The following is a 20,845-nucleotide window of genomic DNA, read 5'->3' as shown; positions in this document are numbered from 1 at the left end:
TGCCAACGGAACAACCTTAAGTCAACCCGACCATACAGCCGCAAAAACAGAACCAAACCCAAGATTCAAGGACCAGCAATCCCCAACACCACCACTCACGATTCTTTAGAGAAAAAAACTATACAACCTCTTACTATTCACACAACTTTCGCACATCACATTATTTTTAATTATTATTATTATTTTATTTGATCAAATATTTAATATATGAATAATGAATAAAAGAATTGAATTAATTTAAAAAGAATAAACTCAAAAAAATATTAAAAAATTAAAAAAAAAGTGATGTGCGGAGATTGGAAGGTTGTGTAGCATTACTCTTCTTTAGAACCTAGCCATAACGGCCAAGCGTGTTGTGGTTGGATGATTGAGAGGACCTTCAGGCTTCAGTGAGTAATACGACAATCTCCAAGAAGAAGAGAGAGAGAGAGAGAAAAAGGAGAGAGAAAACTGATGATGAATATCAATCTTCATCGTATGATCCTTCACAATTATTCAAAGTTAAACGAACACCGTTCTACTAATGCAAAGGACACCGTTCTATCACAACAATTACTACTTTCACATAACACGACTTACAGCTTTTCCACCAAAGTAAACGACGACAGTTACAACGCAACTAACAAAACTGTAACCCCTTTTCATCTCTTCCAGCTTCTTCATGGCTACTTGACAGCAGTCCAATGAAATTGTGGTTGGATGATTGAGAGCTGGAGTTTTTAGTGATTATTTTTATGATCATATCATTCTTATTTTTATGATTTTTATGATCATATCATTCATTTACTAGACTTTGGGATTATGTTTTCTTTTTTCTGAGCTTTCATATTGTTTTAATGAATCATACTTATAACACGATTTTACGACCGACAACAACTTCCGATTCCAGATGAGTGGCCAAGCAAGAAACCCTGCTGGTTCAACCTGTAGTTGAGGTCAATACAACGTAGGGTAATCCTCACTTATTCACATAGAGGCATTCTCCCAATGTATTTCAACCACCAATCCCTCGTATTGTCCTGCAGTTCTGTATTTTCATTATATTAATGAAAATGTGTCACAATCGAGAATTTACTGATCTGTCAAGTTTTGTGGGTGGCAGTGATCGCGTGGATGCATCCCTGTCCTGATGAAACTGTTCTCTGATAAAATCAAGCACAACTGCAGCCAACTCATCTTGGTGTGAAGTGTATTCATGATCGGCTCCTTGTATAATGTGTAGTTTATGATTAGGTATGAACTTGGCAAACTCTAGGGCATCCTCAACCGGTACAATTTTATCCTTGGATCCATGGATTGTCAATACCCTGAAATAGACACCATCAGTAACTGTTCTAGATGTTGGTGAGAATGTAACATTCGTGTAGAAGCATATTTTTAATCAAGTTTAAGTCCATCGGGATGATATTTTACATACCCCAACAAGATGGCAAAGAAAATTCTATATGCTGCATTACCTTCACATGCATAATTTTCTACAGTATTCTACCCCATAACAGGGAGGGACACATGGTCTACCATGTATCCATTAATGTTACTACCTCCAGTGTGCTTCATCCACCACATGGGTGGGTGAGTCTTGCATGTGCACGCTGCAAGTAATAAAAGTACATGGCTTATGAACAGCCACGTTAGGGGGGTAAAAGAGGCTTTGTAGAGATATGAAAGTACCATATTCCACTAAAAAGTCGAGGACGAAAATCTCTAACTGGGTTTTGCACTCAAATATTGAAAGTTTACTCCATTAGAACATCAGAGTAATTAATTCTACTTATAAAAAAAGATCAGAGTGATTAAATCATTGATTCCATCCTTAGAAGCTTTTCTACGTTCAACAAGAATCTGGTAACTAATTGAAGAATATAAAAGAATAAAACACGCACACAGAAACACCCCCACGTAACATATGTTAGAAGAAAGAGCATAAGTAAACCCACGCTCATGAGTCAAGGACTGACATGCCTGACCCATCTCAAAAAAACATCCTACATTTCCAGTTGGTGTATGCTGGCAGCTCAAGCAAAAGTTGGTTGTTTTCCCCATAAACAGACTGATATAAATTGAAATAAACTAGGCACATTATAGATACAATATCAAGAGCACTGTGCCCGACATTTATTTTTCAAACTTGATGGAAATGATTATGCAACATCACAAACATTGCAGATATGATCCATTGAAGCAAATTGTATTCACTGACCTGCAGTTTTGCTGAATCATAAGGCAGGCTGCATGAGTATCTGTACTCAGACGGTCCATCAAACTTTCTTCAGTCACACGATACTCAAAAATCCCTGGGAATAGGAAAATGTCAACCAAGAAGCTGCAATAATCTAAATCAATAAAACCTAGGTACCTCTAAATTCATAACTTCTGAAAAATTAGTTATTGTAGTTATGAAGAAGGCATGCTTGTAAGTTTTAGATCAACACTCAATTTTGAAATCCAAGGTAATAACAAAATTCCAAGCAATGTAGAACAAGGAAGATAAAATAAAACTGGACATCACTAAATGATGGACAAATATAATGATGTCTATGACAAAACCATTAGATTAATCACATTTGATTGCTTACCTCTTTTATTCCTAACATCAATAAATCCATTTTGCTTGATTCTTTGTAAATAGTCTTTACCCAAGCGGCCTTCAATGCCTCTCTCCAGATTAAAACGGCCAGAAATATTGACAATTATCGAAACATCATTAAACATTGAAGCATACAAGAGCACCACATTGCCCCCTGCCAGAACATTTGAAGCATAAAGGACTTCATAAACAAATTCAAAAATTGATCATTAAAACAGACTCTATTATAGCAAAAACCAATGAGGCACCACAGAGAAGCAATGACAGTTATTATATTTTTGTTTGCTAATCAACAAATGTTCTCTAGGCAAACCCTTTCAAATGCATTGCCTAGGGAATGTGAAGTGAATTCCTTCGACTAGGTTTGTCATTGCACAAGAAAAAATCAGAGCATAAATTGAAGTTATCAGTAGTAATATATGCCTTGCAGCCCTAAAACTAAAGGAAAATTATAGACAAGCAAAAGAAACAAAAAAACCATTAGCAATGACGAGATGATAACCGTTTCACCAGGGCAAAAAAGAAATAAGCATCTTGGTACCACCTGAACAAGCAATAAGATCGGATCGGAGTGAGTGTTAAGAAATTCCCCCATCTTCAGATATGGTTTATTAGGATTCACTCTTTATACAGCAGTTATTAGATTGATTCTATAGATTTCATATGTATTACTAACAGACCTTTACTGTGCCCAACAATTGCAGTTATTACATATTTCTTCCTATGGAAGTGTTGGATTACTGCTCGTAAATCATCAGCTTCTCTACGGTAGTTACCATACTGGAAGGAACCTTCGCTTTCCCTGGGACAGGCAGCATCATTTAATCAGAATTGGTTTTTAAATTTCTTTCCAAAATTCCACATTTATAATTTGAAAAGAAGTATTGTAATGCCCCAATGGAAGGCCCAAACCACATGGCCTATACTCCAAAAGGACTAGTCAATGACATAATTGGATCCCCATTGGAACCTTATAAAGAGCAAGAACTCCTCATTCCTAAGCAATGTGAGATCTCATAAACCACCTACCCTAAATCTTATCATATAGGGGTATCACAATCTACCCCCCTAAATTTCCGACGTCCTCGTCGGGTCTGTTATAGGTGGCACGGCTCAAGTCCCACATTTTTGGTTGGGATAGATTCTGATACCATTTGTAACGCCTCAATGGAAGGCCCAAACTATATGGCCTATACTCTAAAAGGACTAGTCAATGACACAATTGGAGCCCCATTGGAACCTTATAAAGAGCAAGAACTCCTCATTCCCAAGCAATGTGGGATCCCATACACCACATATCCTTAATTTTATCATATAGGGGTATCACAAGTATATATATGACTTGTCATAGAAAGCATATCCATTAATTGACCTCACAGGTACTTGGGACATACACAAGAACCAAAAAGAGTAAATTCAAGCTTGAAGAAAAGAGACATTACAAAATTCGTAATTACACAAATTTTATGTAATTTTTTAACTAACAAATTTACATAATTAAGTAAATGCAAATATTAAGTAAACAGCTTACCCATTGCCAGCAAAGTCAAAACGGAAGGCACTGGTTCCTTCATTTTCTAGAGCAGCAGCAAGGTTCACCATGGGAATGCGTTCCTAGAGATCAACAAACAACTAATCTATCAGATAAACCCACCCACGTATTGACAAGGAAATCGTACACTTCCACGGGAAAAAAGGAAAAAAAAGTGAAAAAAAAAAAAGAGGTCTAACACCATAGTTCTAAAGATGTACGATTTCTACAAATAACCATAAAATCTTAAACGCGAAACAGAGTTCAATCCCACAATGGAAAACTTATTTTCCCGAAGACACTCATAAATTAGAACATCACAAATTATATTCTTTTAAGTGTAACAACCTTCAAGGATTGAAACCCATGGCACAATATAACCAGCTCCTTTTGATCTGTGTCATGTAATATTCCCACAAGCTTCTCTCCATGCTGGTTTTTTATTATAATTCTCCGCTGATGGGTCTCTGTAAAGATATTACAAAACAAGACGAGGGTGTAATTCAAATTGAATTATTAGAATAATATGCAAAGACTAAAAACAGGGAGAAAAAGACTATTGGTAAAACATATGCTTTGTTGTTCCGGTAACGAAAATGCTTTAACGTGCATGAATTAATTACGCCAAAGCAGCAAACCCATCGACCAGATACCTCTGTTTCCTTGATAAGTTATTTACAGGGGTAAAAGCATGGATACATAAGCAAATTCTTAAGCTTCTTTACTCCAAATGGACTGACTAAACTTAAAAGGTAGAGCTATTAGCCGCATAATCAATGATCCAGGAACACAAACAACGTTGAGCTAGTTCTAAACACTAATTTTCATGCGAGCAACTGATAATGAGTAAATTCAACAATTTCTATGGGCCATCCAACTGGAGAATTTCCTCTTATATTATTCGAGATGTACTTGTGGAAACTTATTGCCGTTTCCGAGGGGCTGTGCATCCCGAGATTAAAAAATGACTTTGTTCCGGACAACCAGTGCCCAACGAAAAAAATGGAGTATATCCACCGCTAAAATTCTTTGACTTGGGTAACTAACCATAGAAACCCTCCGATAAAAATCCATATCCATCATGCTGCTGATTCATGCATATCACAAAACTCATAAGGAGTCCTTCGATCACCTAAAAAGACCGTGAATTTGGGATATTCCGTCTAATGGGTATAACTCTTGGCAAATTTCAATCAATCTTGTATACCAGATGATAGCTAAAAGAATTTCGGGTTGTGAGAAGAAGAGAATATGGCTCACCAAAGTGTTGGGCTCGTTCTTCTTGAGTCGGACTCGGCTGAGTTATCGACATGGGTTCGCCTTGGGCCTGTTAATGGCGAGACGGAGGGAGGACGAATGCGACCGGGTTACGGAGAAACGCGGTGGCTGATTTGCTTCTCAGTTTCGATACTGCCTAAATATTGCACTGCGTTAACTGAAGAGGTCCCCTTTGCGCGCATTTTAGCCCACGAATCAGAGGGCGACTTCTTTATTTTATTTAATTAATGCCCCGTTTGAATTTGAAAATTATTTTATTTTATTTATTTTATCTAATTATTATAATTTTTTAAAATTTTTACATAAAATATAATAAATAATTTAATTTTTTTAAATTTTAATTCAACTTTTTTAAATCTTAAAATAATAATAATATTAAAAAATAATATTTTCTTTAATTTTTATCTTTAATCTAAAATCATCTCATCTCAAAACTAACCCTAGATGAATTGGGTTAAAATTAGAAGAAAAGATTGCTATTAAAGATAAATTTTAAAATTAAAATTTTATAAATTAAAATTTTCTATTTAAATGATGTAATAATATATTCTACACGATAATTTGAGAATAAAATAAAAATTAATTAGTATTTTTGAAATTTCTCATCATAAAAAATAAAAATAAAAATTCGTATATTGACCATAACCTCTTCGAACTTGTATTCATGTAGCGAAAGTTAGAAGCAAAAAATGACATGATTTGGGGAGAAAAACAGAAAGAGCTCTAATATCAGTCCCAAGAAAAGCGATTGTCATTATTAATTGTATAATATGCAATGAGAGCAAAAGAAAAAAGAATTAAAACAAGAAAAATATTATTTTGGAAAAACAAAAACGGCAGATCTACTTCTAGTCGTCTTCTTACTCATAACTTCTAGACTCACTTGCCAATTGATTCCTTCAATAGTATTCAGTCAATTTGAGTCACAGTGATATAACAATAAAACCTCACGGTGCACCAAACAGACTACAGTACTCCACGGAAGGCTGGTAAGTTGATTAATATATGCACATTGAATCTGACAATTAGGCACTTGGCAAAGGATCAGACTCTATTTCCGTCATGCTATGATCCCACGGGAGCAATGCCCTTAGACTTGGCTGCGGCAGTTGCGGCAGCAGCGGCTGCAGCTGCTGCTGCAGCAGCAGATGCAGCTGGATTGGGTGGTGAGGGTGGCACCGGGTTGGACTGTGAGGTACTACTCTGTGTTGTAACCATTTGTTGCTGCTGCTGCTGTTGCAGCTGAGAGTTGACTTGGGCCAGCAAATCCTTGATCTGACTTCCCGAAAGTGTCTCATGCTCAAGCAAGGCATTAGCAAGTGCATGAAGCTCCTTGCTATGGGTGGTAAGAATGGCTTTCGCATTGTTGTAAGCCCTTTCCAAAAAGTTCTTCACTTCTTTCTCGATAAGGAGCCTAGTCTCCGTGCTCATGCTCTTGCCATTGTCATCATAGTTGTGAGAAACAAGCCCAACTTCTTTGCTCATACCATACTTTGTAACCATTGCTCTTGCGAGTGAAGTTGCTTGCCGAAGGTCCGAAGATGCACCAGAAGTAACTTCACTTTCTCCAAATATGAGCTCTTCTGCAACCCGTCCTCCCATGCATACATCAAGGCGGGCAAGCATCTGCTTGAGAGAGATACTTGTCTCATCCTTGTCGGGCAATTGGGCAACCATGCCAAGCGACATCCCACGGGGAACTATTGTTGCCTTGTGAACCGGAAGAGCCCCATCGGTATGGATAGCTACGAGGGCATGGCCTCCCTCATGGAAAGCTGTCAGCCTTCGTGATTCATCAGATATCACAGCAGACTTGCGTTCACTTCCCATCATAATCTTGTCCTTTGCATACTCTAGATCAGCCATGCTCACTGCTTTAGCACCATCCATAGCAGCCTTTAGAGCAGCAATGTTGACCAAGTTTGCCAGATCAGCACCTGAGAACCCGGGAGTTCCCCTAGCAATAATCATCAAATCAACATCGTCTGCCTTAAGAACCTGCAAAAGAAGCAAATTGAAAACTTATTATGAATTTGAATTACTACTAGTTTGTAATATTTGTCATAAAGAAGAACCAGATGCCTCTGTATTGGCATCCAACAAAAATTGAGGATGCCATTTTATATCATATATCTGACTCCTGAGAATATAAATAATGCTACTATCAAAAGTATTGAAGGGGGGCTCCTCTGTAGAGATTCATAAATCTACCCTCTTGTTGTGGTGAATAAATCATAAGATTAACTTGCTGGAAAGCCTTTACCTGTCGACTGCCACTTCATTTTTGCCTAGGTAACATAATGATACAAGTGGGTTAGACATGCCAATGTGAGTGCCACTGGCTTGATAGGCATTCTCAAACACTACACACGTAATTCTTGTGGTGCAGCAAAAACCTTTGAACCAATGAAGTTTTAATAAAACAAGACAAAACAGTATGACTAGTTGGCAAGTTGCACGAGGGAAACAGCTTCCCATTACATTTTGTGTGGCATATTCTTGTATGCATCTTGTATACCTGGATTGCGCCTTTCGCACTTTTTATTGAAATTTAGTACTCGAAAAAAACATTTTTGAGTGCCATCAAAACCCAATCCAGAGGTCTCATCACAAAGATTAGGATATCATAGGGTCAAAAAAAGTTCTTTTTTCAGTATAATAGAGGCTAAAAAACTTACCATGACACCAAATATTATATGGTTGTCCCAAGCATGTAAATGTAACAGAATAAATTTCATGTGGGCGTGTGCTTATCAATTTCATGTCCAGCCCAAAGTTCTAAGAGGACTAAAAAGAATTAAACCATGTTCAAAAGTCAAGCATGTAAATGTAACAGAATACAATTTCATGTGGGCGTGTGCTTATCAATTTCATGTCCAGCCCAAAGTTCTAAGGGGACTAAAAAGAATTAAACCATGTTCAAAAGTCTGCAACAGAACAGAGAAAGATAAGATTGCTCTTAAAGGGAATAAGAAAAATGGGACAGATACTGAATTTCCCACCCCTCCTGCTTCATAGCCATATAACCACTTATGCTTGATTGTTTTATTCGACCAGTTGATGGGTAAAAATATTGACCAAATATGTCTCCTCACCCTCCCGATCTACCAATACGAGAACTGGAGGGATAAAGCTGTTGTTCCTCATTTCTTTCACCTCCCACCCAACTCCTTCCACTAATAGAGGAAGTTGATTTGGGTTTGCATGGACATGGTGACGACAAAAGACAACGACAAAACAGGACTGCTTATCAATGCCAACCAAGCTTAGTCTTCAAGAATACATATCTTAAATTCCTTCCAAGTGTGAAAAAAGTATACCTTTGACATGTGGGATTCCATAATCTGCCTTCGTCCTTCAACATCTGGATTAGGAACAACAATATGACGATCAAAACGCCCAGGTCTCACCAAGGCCTTATCTAATGACTCTGGGAAATTAGTGGCAGCAATCACTATAATTCCCTCATTTTGTTTGAAGCCATCCAGTTCAACAAGTAACTGATTCAAGGTCATTTTCATGTACTGCTGGTCCTTCGGGTTACGACTTCCTCCTATGGCATCTATCTCATCGATGAATACTATGCAAGGTGACCGCTTCTTTGCAGCAGAAAAAAGATCCCTTACTCTTCGAGCTCCAACACCAACAAACATCTCTTCAAACTCACTGCCACTACAAGAGAAGAAAGGTACCCCAGCTTCTCCAGCTATAGCTCTAGCTAACATTGTTTTGCCAGTGCCAGGTGGGCCAACAAGCAAAACACCTTTTGGGAGCTTGCCACCTAAACGAGTAAAGCGCTGGCACAAGAAAAAATAATTTAAAATACAAAAAAATACAATGCAGATATAAACAAGGGCCACAAGATACCCAAGTTGAAGAAAATGTAAAACGGTAGTCATTATGAAATAAGAACAGCAAAATTAGGCTAGAAAATATTAGGTTCCAAACGTAATTTAGACATGTGATACTGAATAAGCAACAGAATCACACTTCCTGAATCATAAAAGCATAGGAAGAAGGGACTACTGTTGGCATCCTAACAAATACTTGACTATGAGTGCAATGTAATGAGATTTATATAGCATGGACTCAGTTACTGACACTTTTTAAGGAGCAAAAAACTTTATTAATCAACTAGCGTTGGTGCAATCCAGGTACACGATAAAATGAAAAAAAAAAAAAAATCATTTTTTGGTAAGCGATTAAATTGGAAAAATGGGCATATGGTGAACAACTTGCATGCCCAACATGTATTTCATACCATCCTAGCATGAAGTTCATCTCCAACACAAATGCGCACATGTACTGAATTAACACAACCAATGCAGATATAAAGAGAAAAGAGAGGCAATTAATACAAATGTTAAAAGAATGCATTTAACCTTGGGGTCTCGGAGATAGTGAACAATTTCTTCAAGCTCTGCCTTTGCCTCATCAACCCCTTTTACATCGTTGAATTTTGTGTTAGATTCCAAGCTAGGTTGCACTTCTTCATGTAGGCCAAGCCCTGAAAAGTGGAAACAAGAAAAAAAAAATCTTTTCACCAAATTTTTAACATGAAGAAGCACCTGTAGTATCAAAACATAGTAATACCTTTACTGATTCCCCTGTCCTCAATGAGTGCTCCTGCACCAGATATCAAGAGAAAGGCAAGTGCAATAGTGCGAATTGTACGCCACAACTGCTCTTTGAATTGCCCTCCTTCAGTAGCTACCATATGAATAGGAGCACTTGCAGTTCCAAGAATACCATCTTTTGTAGCTTTTCCCACATTCCTAAGAGCGGAAAGACCACCAATACTTTCTTCCTCCTTACCTTTGTTTGCAATGCCTGCAAATTTAAAGATGCGTTTTGCTCATCAGTTCAAAAGCACAAGAAAGACAAACAAGGGTGAAAATGGTGAGCGCTACATATTACTGAAAAAGTGCTAGCGGCACAACCCAAGTACACTAGGGATATACAAAGAACACCTAATCTAAGGAATGGTAACCTATGAGAACTCTTTAGAATCTGTTGAGATATAGAAGGATAAGGAGTCCAAAACTGAGTTTTAGATTAGAGAACCACTCATGTTCAAGCAACGCATGCATAGGCCCAAGGAGTACCATGAACCCAATGGGCTTTCAAGAAGAAACATGAGCTTCTAAGAAGATATCTTCATTTCTGCCACTGCAGAAATGGGGGAAGAATAAACCATACATAATTTTGATCTTATATTCGTTTATCTACAAGACAAAAGTAAATCATGACAACAGCATCCTTATTTTCCTAAAACTAACATAACTCAGAATCTCCACAAATCATGAATGAATATGTTTTCTACAGTAGAAAGGACAGGCAGCCATACAAAGTGATATTTAAATTTACCATCTGGATAAATAAGGCCATCAAGTTAACAAAACAACATTAAAAGGAAATACAGCACAGAAAAAGAAGGGCAGAAGTCATTACAATGAAAGGAGCAACTCTATTCCTATACCTACCTCTCTGCAATGTCTTGAGTAACTCACTTTCGTTCAACCGATCAACCTTGACCAATGCTTTAACATATTCGGAAAGTGCTGAAGGGTTAGAATGTAAAGATGGTTGACTTTCAAATAGTCTTATTACTGCTTCAGGATCATTTCTATGGTAAAGTTCTTTAAGATGTGCAACCTCGCTAGCTTCATCTACATCGCGTACCCTGCGAGCCAGACTACCAACATAGCTAGACTGATACCTCTCTTGAGCACTTAAAAACCTATTCCCTGCACATAAAAGAAAGGATCAGAAAATTTCATCAACTACTAAAAACCTAACTGTAGAAAATAGGCTTGACTCCTTTGAAGAAAAATGCTCCCTTTTTTTCTTGGCAATAGATGAAATACTTGTTCCAATATTTTGGGTATTCTATTCCGTTTTAAGATGCCAAAAATATTATCCTTTTTGCAAAATCAATGGACCCAAGTAACCCTTACTTTTTTTGAAAAGTAAAATCCCCTTTCTACTTGTGTTCTTGAGTTTAATTTAATAACGGTTATTGTGGAAATTGGCAACTTTTCCTTTCAAATGGCACCATCTTAAGAAGTTGAATTTATATTAACAAGGCCAATGATATGGAACAGAAGGGTCTTATGTTAGGTTAAAACCTTTATGTATTCTTCTCGTTGAAACCTCAAAAAGACATATTAACTACAGCAAAGCTACTTTGCAATCAATGACAGAATTTCTTAAAACACGCAAGCTCGTACTTGCATGTATATTTGGAAATAATTAAAAAAAAAATTACGATTTAAAAAGTGCACAAACCTCCACCACGTCCAAACTTATTGACAGGGAAATAAGTCCTCACAAACAAATTCTTAACTTGTCCCAACTCAGATTGGTGCCTTGAAACCTGTTTCAAACAAAGAATATCAAGTTTAATAGATTTCGACAGTTCACATTAAACCAACAGAAAGAATTCACTAGAATTCAGCAAATAGTGCAGAATTATATAGAAAGAATTCACTAGAATTCAGCAAATAGTGCAGAATTATATTATGCTTTGATAAGCAATCGATAATTTTATTGGAAAGAATAAAAGACATAGCCCAAGTACACAGGTACATGAATAGATGTATGAAACTATATGTTGGTATTCGTTAACAAGGAGACACTATATATCTGTGCCCTAGTGTTTAGATTCTGGAACTGACATCTAGAAAACCCATGTCCATGTCATTAAACAACGGAGAGATAGACAGGATATAAAATTGTGAGAGCATCTAGCTAATAGAAACAGCCTGACAAAGAAAATCTGCTAATACACGAGCAAACTAATCTCAACTCCAGCAACCAATAGCAATACAAGTGCCGGGGGGGCGGGGGGGGGGGGGGGGGGGGGGGGGGAGATGAAAAATTTTCTCCTGGGAATTGGGATTCTACTTTAACACTATAGCAGGTCTTTTCACCATTAATGAGGTAAAAAATAATAATAATAAAAGTAAAATAAAATAAAATATCTGGTAACACTTCTTTTTAGGACCTGGGATCTGACCAAAGGTAGGGCATTTAGGACCCACCCCCATCGAATAAGCCCCGGATACACAACCAGCTATAAATGTCTTATATATAATCTAGGCCCTCCTTTTTTTGAAAGGTAATATAGTCTAGGCCAACTCTTTTTTTTTTTTTGAAAGGTCATATAATCTAGGCCAACTGTTAGTGAAGAATCAAATCCAGGATGTCTGCAGCTCAACCCAAGCCCGCTGCCCTGGGCCAACCCTTCTTTGCATGGACAGCTTCACTGGGAAAGACCTTGACAATGGAGAATTTGCGAAGATGTGGGGGTGATCATAATAGACTGGTGCTACATGTGCAAGAAGAGCGGTGAAACTGTGGATCATCTTCTACTGCATTTTGATGTTGCTAGAGCGTTATGGGTTGAGGTGTTCAGCAGATTAGAGTTAGCGTAGGTTATGCCCGCCACAGTGGAGGCGCTCTTGGATTGTTGGACAAATCTAGGAGGTATTCCACAAATCAAAGCCATGTAGAAGATGGTTCCTATTGTATTCTATGGTGCTTATGGCATGAGCGAAATAACAGGACGTTCGAAGACAAGGTGTGATCATTTAAGGATCTTAGAACTCTTTTTTGTTGGAACGTTATTCCTATGGGCCATAACTACAGATTTTGATAGTTTAGACCTTCACGATTTTCTTGTTTCCTTTTCTCCATCCTAGATAGGTGTAATACCCCATATAATAAGGATAATGGTAGTTGGTGTATGGGATCCCACATTACTTGGGAATGAGAAGTTCTTGCTCTTTATAAAGTTTCAATGGAGCTCCAATTGTATCATTGACTAGTCATTTTGGAGTATAGTCCATGTGGTTTGGGCCTTCCATTGGAGCGTTACAATATGTATTTCCTCTTGTATACCATCTTATGTACTTGGGCTATGCCTATTCTATTAATACAATCGTTTACTTATAAAAAATAAAAAATAAAAAAAAATAAAAAAAGGTAATACTACAAGAGAACTGAGATATTCAATGACAAGAAGCAAAAAACTCGCAATGTAACTAAAAGGCTTATAAGACTGCTGCAAAAAGCTAAAATTTTCGTATGTGTAACGAACCTTCAGCTGTAAAGCCAAGTAAATCATATACTGAATACGATTAGTAATTAAAAAAATTCCAATTTAACTGAAAGATGCCAGCTTCCACCCTCCCTCACACCCCCCCCCCCCCCCCCCCCCCCCCCCCAAAAAAAAAAAGACTCATCTTCGCATTCAAGCAGCCAGATATTTCAGCTAACCCACTGTTCAGTTCCCATGAAATCCATCAAAACTTTTTAAAAATAGGGATTTAGAAAATGAATATTTCAATTTTCTAAGCATTCCGAGCACTTAACGAGAACATAGAGCTCCCGAATCAAATACACAAGGACTCGATTAGATTCCTAGTCAAAAAAACACACCAGGACTCAATTTAAAAAAGACCCACATACTGCAACAGATATCATGTTCAGATGGTGCAATCATAAAAAGCCATCTAAAACAATAAATATTAATTAGAAGACTCGTTTTAACAAGCTGAAAAACTATATCGAAATTAGGGTTTTACAAATCCTCCAAAAGAGGTTTTATTATGGATAATCCATTCAAACGAATAGTTTCGGAACTATACGGAAAACAAAAAAAATTAAAAATTAAAATTTACGAGCCGCGCAAGGATTCAAGAAACCTGAGTGATGAGGCGCCTCCATGCCATCTCTTCTTCAGAGACCAACAAGTCCTACCTTTTCCCTCCCGCGAAACTCCTCTTTGTCTCTCTCTATCTCTCTCCCCCTCTAAAGCTTTTATGCGTGGTATAACTATGTGCTTCGGCTAGGAAGAAAACGAGGAGAAAATGAAAGACAGAGAGAGCGCGTACGTTGGAGACGGAGGAATAATCGAACGATGTAGATAGGCCGTGTAATGCTGAGCTCTCTCTCTCTCCACCATCACTAATCCAGGTGAAAAGTTTGGAGGATTTGGCGAAATGTCAATATTGACCCTTTATTAAAGGATATTTTGACCCACTTCCGTATATTTATGAAATTTTACTACGTATAAACAAAGTCGCGTACTAATTTATATATTAATATTTATTTTTTTATAATCAAAATTTAAATTAATATTATTTTTAATAAAATTTAATTTTTAACAAATCACATTAAATTGATACACATATTAATATACAGTTATGTTTGTAATTAAATTTTTCTATATTTTTATGTTAAGAAAATTATCACAAATCCATTATATTATTTCAAATTATTAAAATCACAATATTCTTTTTTATGTAAATTGATATAACAGATTTACACATCAAGATATAATTGGCACATACAGATGAAAAATGTTTGGTCTATAAAAAAATTTACAAAATTAATATTATAAACTGGTATAACTTAATGTGTTACGTCAGATTCTAGAACTTATTTTGCTGTAAAATAAATTTAATGTCTATCACATTAATTTATAAACTTACTTTTATAATATTTATTCGAAGAGTTATCACTTTTCTATATAGATTTATTCTATTTAAGACTAAACCATTTAATTTGATTAAACAATTAAAAAAATCTGTTTCCTAAATTAGACCATCTTTATTCTTTTACTGTAACTTTGTCTTTATTTTTTTATGAAAAATAAAAATTTTATGTGCAGTCACTTTTATGTACTCTCTTACACACTCTATTAATGCGATTAGCTGTATATTTTTTTAATATAAAATAATTATTTTGACCAATTATATCTGTGAAATACGTAATAAATACATAAAAATAACTGTACGTAACAAAATTCGATGAAAATTGTATTATTTTGTTGCATGCAACATGCAGCAGCCCAAACTTGCAGCTATACACGTCCCTATACTATCTGCACCCCTTTCTTTGCTGCATCCAAAATGTCATAAAATAGGATTAGAATGAGAGGATGTCATAAAATCGTTTGTTCAAAACATTGAATCATTTATGTCACAGGTTTCTCTCATACGATCAAGCTTTCAAATGTTGCTTTCATTTTTATTAGAACTCTCGATTCGATCAAGAAATGGCTCTCCACATCAACGCATTATGCATGATGGGATGATGATGATGATGATAATGATGCTCGAGTTGAAAGTAGTCTGATTATTTTTAGAATTTTGCTACACATAAATCAGTGTATTAACACATTTTTAGAGTTTTGATACCGATTGTAACTTTAAAAAAAAAATCAAAATACCAATTACTTTTTTGCATACTTGATGTGAAAACTAAAAGCCTCCATTTTCACATAGGACCAAGTTTTTTTTTTCTTTTTTGCTCATTGAATAGTCTTTAGCCCATGACTCATTTATTGCAACATAAGCCTACGGTTGTTGTCAATTTTCTGACTTTCCTACGGTTCAGTCTTTAGCCCAATGTTCAAGTTATGACACATTGATTTTTCTTCTGTCCTATTCTGATAACTATTAAAAGACTTGGGACTAATTTTCCATGACAGGAAGATACAGCCATCATCATCAAGCTCTACTGCTCTGGACCTGATCATGGATAAAGGAGTTCTTTGGGGTGTTGGTTTATGCATTTTGCTGGTTGGCTATGGAGTTGAAGTGAAAGCTTCTCATCATCACCCTTATAGGAAACTTCAATCACTTCCAACAGATCAAGAGCAGCCTTACAGGACGGCCTACCACTTCCAGCCTCTTGAAAACTGGATGAATGGTTTGTCTGCAAAACCTTCTCTTTTGTTTCTATCTTCATCTCTTTGTTGATCCTATATGCATTTTATTCTTCTTTCTATTGTATTGTTTTTGTTGTTGACATGGTTCTTTGTTCCTGTAACTTGACTTGTTCTTGGTAAATGGCTGCGGTTGGAACACAGATCCTAATGGTATGTTTCCCAATTTTCCTTTTGTTACGATGCATTTATTATCCCTTTCCATTTCTAATTCCTCGGTTCCTCAAGCTAGATTCATGTTTAAGATATTCATGAACTTTCTTGTTAAAAAAAAAAGACAAACGACTCCTTTTAAGGAATTTTCAGCCACCCACTGTAGCCCTCATTTCTGTTTGGGCAAGGTGGCTACTTGCCTGCCTGGCTTCGTTCCCACCCTCTCCTATTGCCTACCCGTACTTAATGTGGGTTGGTTGCCAAGGCAATCGTTTGGCTATTGGGCTAGAAACTTGGAGAAATCATTTAGATCTAAGCTGTGTGAAGCAAATCTCAAACAAATCAACCGATACAACTAATCTCAACCTCATAAAACTAACTAGATATGTCAATTTCTAACACGATCTATGAATTCAATGCTTCAAAATAAGGAAATGATCGGGCATAATAAGGTTCAAGGTGACCTGAAATTGTCTCGATTAATACCCGATTATAGAAAAATAAAACAGCTACTCGGGTCATTTTAGGTTATTCAAGTCATGGGTCATACGAGTCTGTAACCCAATTGACCTGCTATATATTTTTTTACAATAAATTCAATTTTAAATAAAAAAGATATAGCCATTGTTTTTAACCTCAGGCAATTGGCCCAAGTGGTAAAAGTTTTAGTCTTGGGATATCACCTTCTTTAAGGTCTAATGTTCAATACCTCATGGATGTAAACAATTATTTGCAGCCACACCCTCTGAAGAAAAACTAGCGATTAAACAAGTTCTGTGAAGGGTGCCATGACAACTATTTTCAATTCATTTCAACAACCATAACTGAATTAAAGTGCAAAGTGTCAACTTTTGATAGTTCGAGATTACAATGCATCAATTTTGATGGAATGGAATTCACGTTGTAAAATTTTGGACAATTTAGTTTACAGTTGGAAAGTAAAATGATATCGACTTATCTTAAAATTTATCATAATTTATTTTTTAAATATAAAACACTTTTCAATTTAAAATCTTTAATTTTATCATTTAATCATTACCTAATTACAATTTTTTTAAACTTTCAAATAAAATACAAAACACAATACAATTTTTTTAAATTTCAAAACAAAAATAATATTAAAAAATTATATTCAAACAATTTTTCAACTTTATAATATTTTTATTCAAGTTTTTCTTACTTTCGAATCCAACGTTTGTATCAGCCCACTCTATTGATATAGAATCGATGGTAACTCTTTCTCTTTTGGTGACTTCACTCATATATCAGTATTTAATAACTTAATACCATGTCCATATATAATACTAGGACATTTTAATTCAGCGTATAAGTTGCTCTCTCCGTAACATAAACTCATGACGTGATCCTTGCTCTGATATTAATTGTTAAAGAATCAACCATTCAAAAGTATTAAGACTATTAAATATTAATTTGATTAAACCTTTTACTTACTAAAATCAATCGTCTTACTATAGGACCAGTGTATTATAAGGGAGTTTACCACCTGTTTTATCAATACAATCCACACGCTGCTGTGGCGTTCTACATCTCATGGGGTCATTCAGTATCATATAATCTCGTTGATTGGATTCAGCTTGAGCCTGCACTTAACCCCTCGGAGCCTTATGACAGCAATGGCTGCTGGTCGGGCTCAATTACAATCCTTCCTGGAGAAATACCAGCCATTTTGTACACTGGGATCAACCTAGAAAACCGCCAAGTCCAAAACTTGGCAGTCCCCAAGAATCTCTCTGACCCACTGCTGAGAGAATGGGTGAAATCGTCCTATAATCCTCTAATGACTCCCGTTAATGGTATTGATCCTGGTAATTTCAGAGACCCAACAACTGCTTGGAAAGGCCCAGATGGATTATGGAGGGTCATCATTGGGGGATTCATAAATGGTAGTGGAATGGCAATTCTATATCGAAGCAAAGGCTTTGTTAGCTGGACTAGGAGTGAGAGTCCGCTCCACTCATCATCAAAAACTGGCATGTGGGAGTGTCCTGATTTTTACCCTGTTAATGTCAACAGCAGAACAGGACTTGACACCTCTGTTCGAGATGAATTTACCAAGCACGTGCTCAAGGCAAGTTTCAATGGTCATGACTACTACATTTTGGGAAATTACACGCCCAAAACAGAACTTTCTGGTTGACACCGACTTCTTGGATGGTGGTTTTGATTTCCGATATGACTATGGGAAATTTTACGCTTCCAAAACATTCTTTGACAGTGCCAAGAAAAGGAGGATATTGTGGGCCTGGGTGAGCGAGTCTGATACCACATTAAATGCCATTAGGAGAGGATGGGCCGGGATTCAGGTAATCTAAGTTTGAGTTTTTTTAATTCAACTCAGCAAATGATAGAATTATAATATAGCGCTCCCGATTGAGTATAGAGAAGTAGTGAGTCAATCCGGATTTGTTTAGGAGATAGAAGTTCTAAGTTTCCAATTGTACCATTAACTAATCCAAGGCTCATAAGTGGGTTAAGTTTTCTTTGGATTGTTAGGTGGCTTTAAATAGACATACTTCATGGAAATGAAAGAAATTGGTTGGTTTGTCTTTTCATCTAGGCAGATCAGGCCATCTCCTAGCCTACCAAACTGTCAAGCTAATCTAGCAATGAAAAATTACTTCATGCCTGCCATGAGACGGCAACGTTCAAAAGTATTTCGATCGGTTGGTGTACTTTATAGCAGAAGTGATTAATCAAAATTACTGCAATCTAGCAAACTCAATCTTTGTCATAAAGCTTTCTACCAGACAGGCAAAAGTGTTCATTTACATGACTGCAAGAATCCTTGTTTTTTAGGCATTTCCTAGAAGCGTTTTGCTTAGTAGGACTGGACAACAGTTAGTGCAGTGGCCAATCAAAGAACTAGAGAAACTACGAGCTAATAAAGTGGCTTTCAATGATATGGAGCTCAAGGGTGGTTCAGTTTTTGAAGTTTCAGGGATTACAGCTTCACAGGTAACTGATTTTTCCCAATTATTTATTGTATTAATGATGTCGGTTAGTGCACAAGCTGATGTGCCGTACTTTAAGGAGATTTGCATCTATGTGATTGACTTCAAAAACGCTTAACACAACATATCAAATAGTGCGACCAAGATGACAAATGACAAGGATGAAGAGTGGAATTTTCCTTGCTTAAAAAATAACAGACTTCCATTTTTTTTCTCCATGGAAGGCCGACGTGGAAGTTTCTTTCGATCTTCCCAATCTGAATGAAACTGAGTTTATAGACCCAAATTGGGTTGATCCTCTAGTGCTCTGTCCAAAGGGGGCATCTCTTACAGGCAAAGGTGGGCCATTTGGTTTGTTGGCTTTGGCTTCTAGGGACTTGACAGAACAAACTGCAGTCTTCTTTCGCATCTTTAGAAAGCAGGACAAATATCTCGTGCTCATGTGTAGTGATCAAAGCAGGTTGGGTTTCTGATTAACTCTCATTTGAAATTTTAACTCTTAGCTGCATGGATATGAAACTAACAACTTCAACAGATCTTCTTTGGGGGACGGGACTGATAGAACCACCTATGGAGTATTTATCAACTTGGATCCTCGGGAAAGGAAAATATCATTAAGAAGCCTGGTATGTGGTTAATTATCAGTTCATTCTTCACTTGCTCATATTCAATATCACGCTATAAGAAGAAAATAATCCGGATTTGTTTTCATTTTGTCTTTCAAGAAAAGCTTGCACTAAGTTCTATGAATGATGGCATGGATATTTTATGTTATTGACAGTCTTATCTAGAGTACCGTATAAATTCTGTGGGATGGTGAATTTCTTAGCAGTTAATATGTATAAATTGTTATATTTTCTCTTCATATTATATGAATTTTCTTCTTTGAAGACAAGCAGAACCGAGACTTCTGTGTGCGCATGTTGGGGAGGGTGTTTTGGGGGGGTTAAGTTCATTGTCTGATACTTTGTGTCTGGTTTTTATCTTTTTTCAGATAGACCATTCAGTTATTGAAAACTTTGGCGCTGATGGGAGAGCTTGCATCACTGCCAGAGTTTATCCAACATTGGCTATTCATAAAGAAGCCCACCTATATGTATTCAACAATGGAACTCAGAGTGTTAGAATTTCAAGTCTTAATGCATGGAGCATGAAAAGAGCTCAAATTGTCCCATCTGAAAAAAATGGAAAGTAATATGATCCTATATCCATGCTGGTATAATTCCAACAACCCCATTATGCAGTCCTTATTTTCTATCTTCTTATCTCATTTGGTTTAGATATTATGAAGCCAATAATCCTCCCATAAATCCCATTTATTTTTTAGTTCATTTGAGCAGTAAATGGGTGGTGGTAGAAGTTGTGGTAGCATTATGGAATAAAAAAATAGATTTTTCTTTCTCCAAGAAATCTGATTCTAATTTCTAGGACTTCATAATGGTATTCAAAAATCATAAACTCGTCAGAAGAAAATGTTTTGAAGATTGAGAGCCGGAATATGATAACTGTTCAACCTCTCCCATGTTTTTTTTTTTTTTTTTCTGGTGTCTGGTTTAGCTTATATCTTAGGCTCTCAGTTGCTTCTGTTT

The 20,845-nt window shown here is 36.5% G+C and overlaps 2 protein-coding genes and 1 pseudogene across 2 annotated transcripts; 1 reads left to right on the top strand and 2 right to left on the bottom strand.

Annotated features, from left to right (window-relative positions):
* Positions 1 to 451: 451 nt before the first annotated feature.
* LOC122297613 lies at positions 452 to 5,580 on the bottom strand. The gene is made up of 7 exons (XM_043107723.1): positions 5,379 to 5,580; positions 4,467 to 4,585; positions 4,119 to 4,201; positions 3,268 to 3,389; positions 2,577 to 2,741; positions 2,201 to 2,294; positions 452 to 1,307 (listed from the first exon to the last, which is right to left on the bottom strand). The coding sequence occupies exons 1-7, from the start codon at positions 5,428 to 5,430 to the stop codon at positions 1,058 to 1,060; spliced, it is 885 nt and encodes a 294-aa protein (XP_042963657.1). The 5' UTR covers positions 5,431 to 5,580; the 3' UTR covers positions 452 to 1,057.
* A 545-nt stretch (positions 5,581 to 6,125) lies between these two features.
* Positions 6,126 to 14,368, bottom strand: LOC122296262 (ATP-dependent zinc metalloprotease FTSH 4, mitochondrial). The gene is made up of 7 exons (XM_043105821.1): positions 14,105 to 14,368; positions 11,685 to 11,772; positions 10,880 to 11,143; positions 9,990 to 10,226; positions 9,779 to 9,903; positions 8,717 to 9,193; positions 6,126 to 7,394 (listed from the first exon to the last, which is right to left on the bottom strand). Exons 1-7 carry the CDS (start codon positions 14,129 to 14,131, stop codon positions 6,462 to 6,464), a joined length of 2,151 nt encoding a protein of 716 aa, XP_042961755.1. The 5' UTR covers positions 14,132 to 14,368; the 3' UTR covers positions 6,126 to 6,461.
* Positions 14,369 to 15,849: 1,481 nt separating this feature from the next.
* LOC122295576 lies at positions 15,850 to 20,595 on the top strand (annotated as a pseudogene).
* Positions 20,596 to 20,845: the final 250 nt, after the last annotated feature.

The sequence above is a fragment of the Carya illinoinensis genome, chromosome 15 (genome assembly GCF_018687715.1).
Source record: "Carya illinoinensis cultivar Pawnee chromosome 15, C.illinoinensisPawnee_v1, whole genome shotgun sequence".
Taxonomy (NCBI): Eukaryota; Viridiplantae; Streptophyta; class Magnoliopsida; order Fagales; family Juglandaceae; genus Carya; species Carya illinoinensis.
The sequence above is the reverse complement of the archived record's forward strand: the minus strand, read 5'-3'. Positions and strand labels throughout refer to the sequence as shown.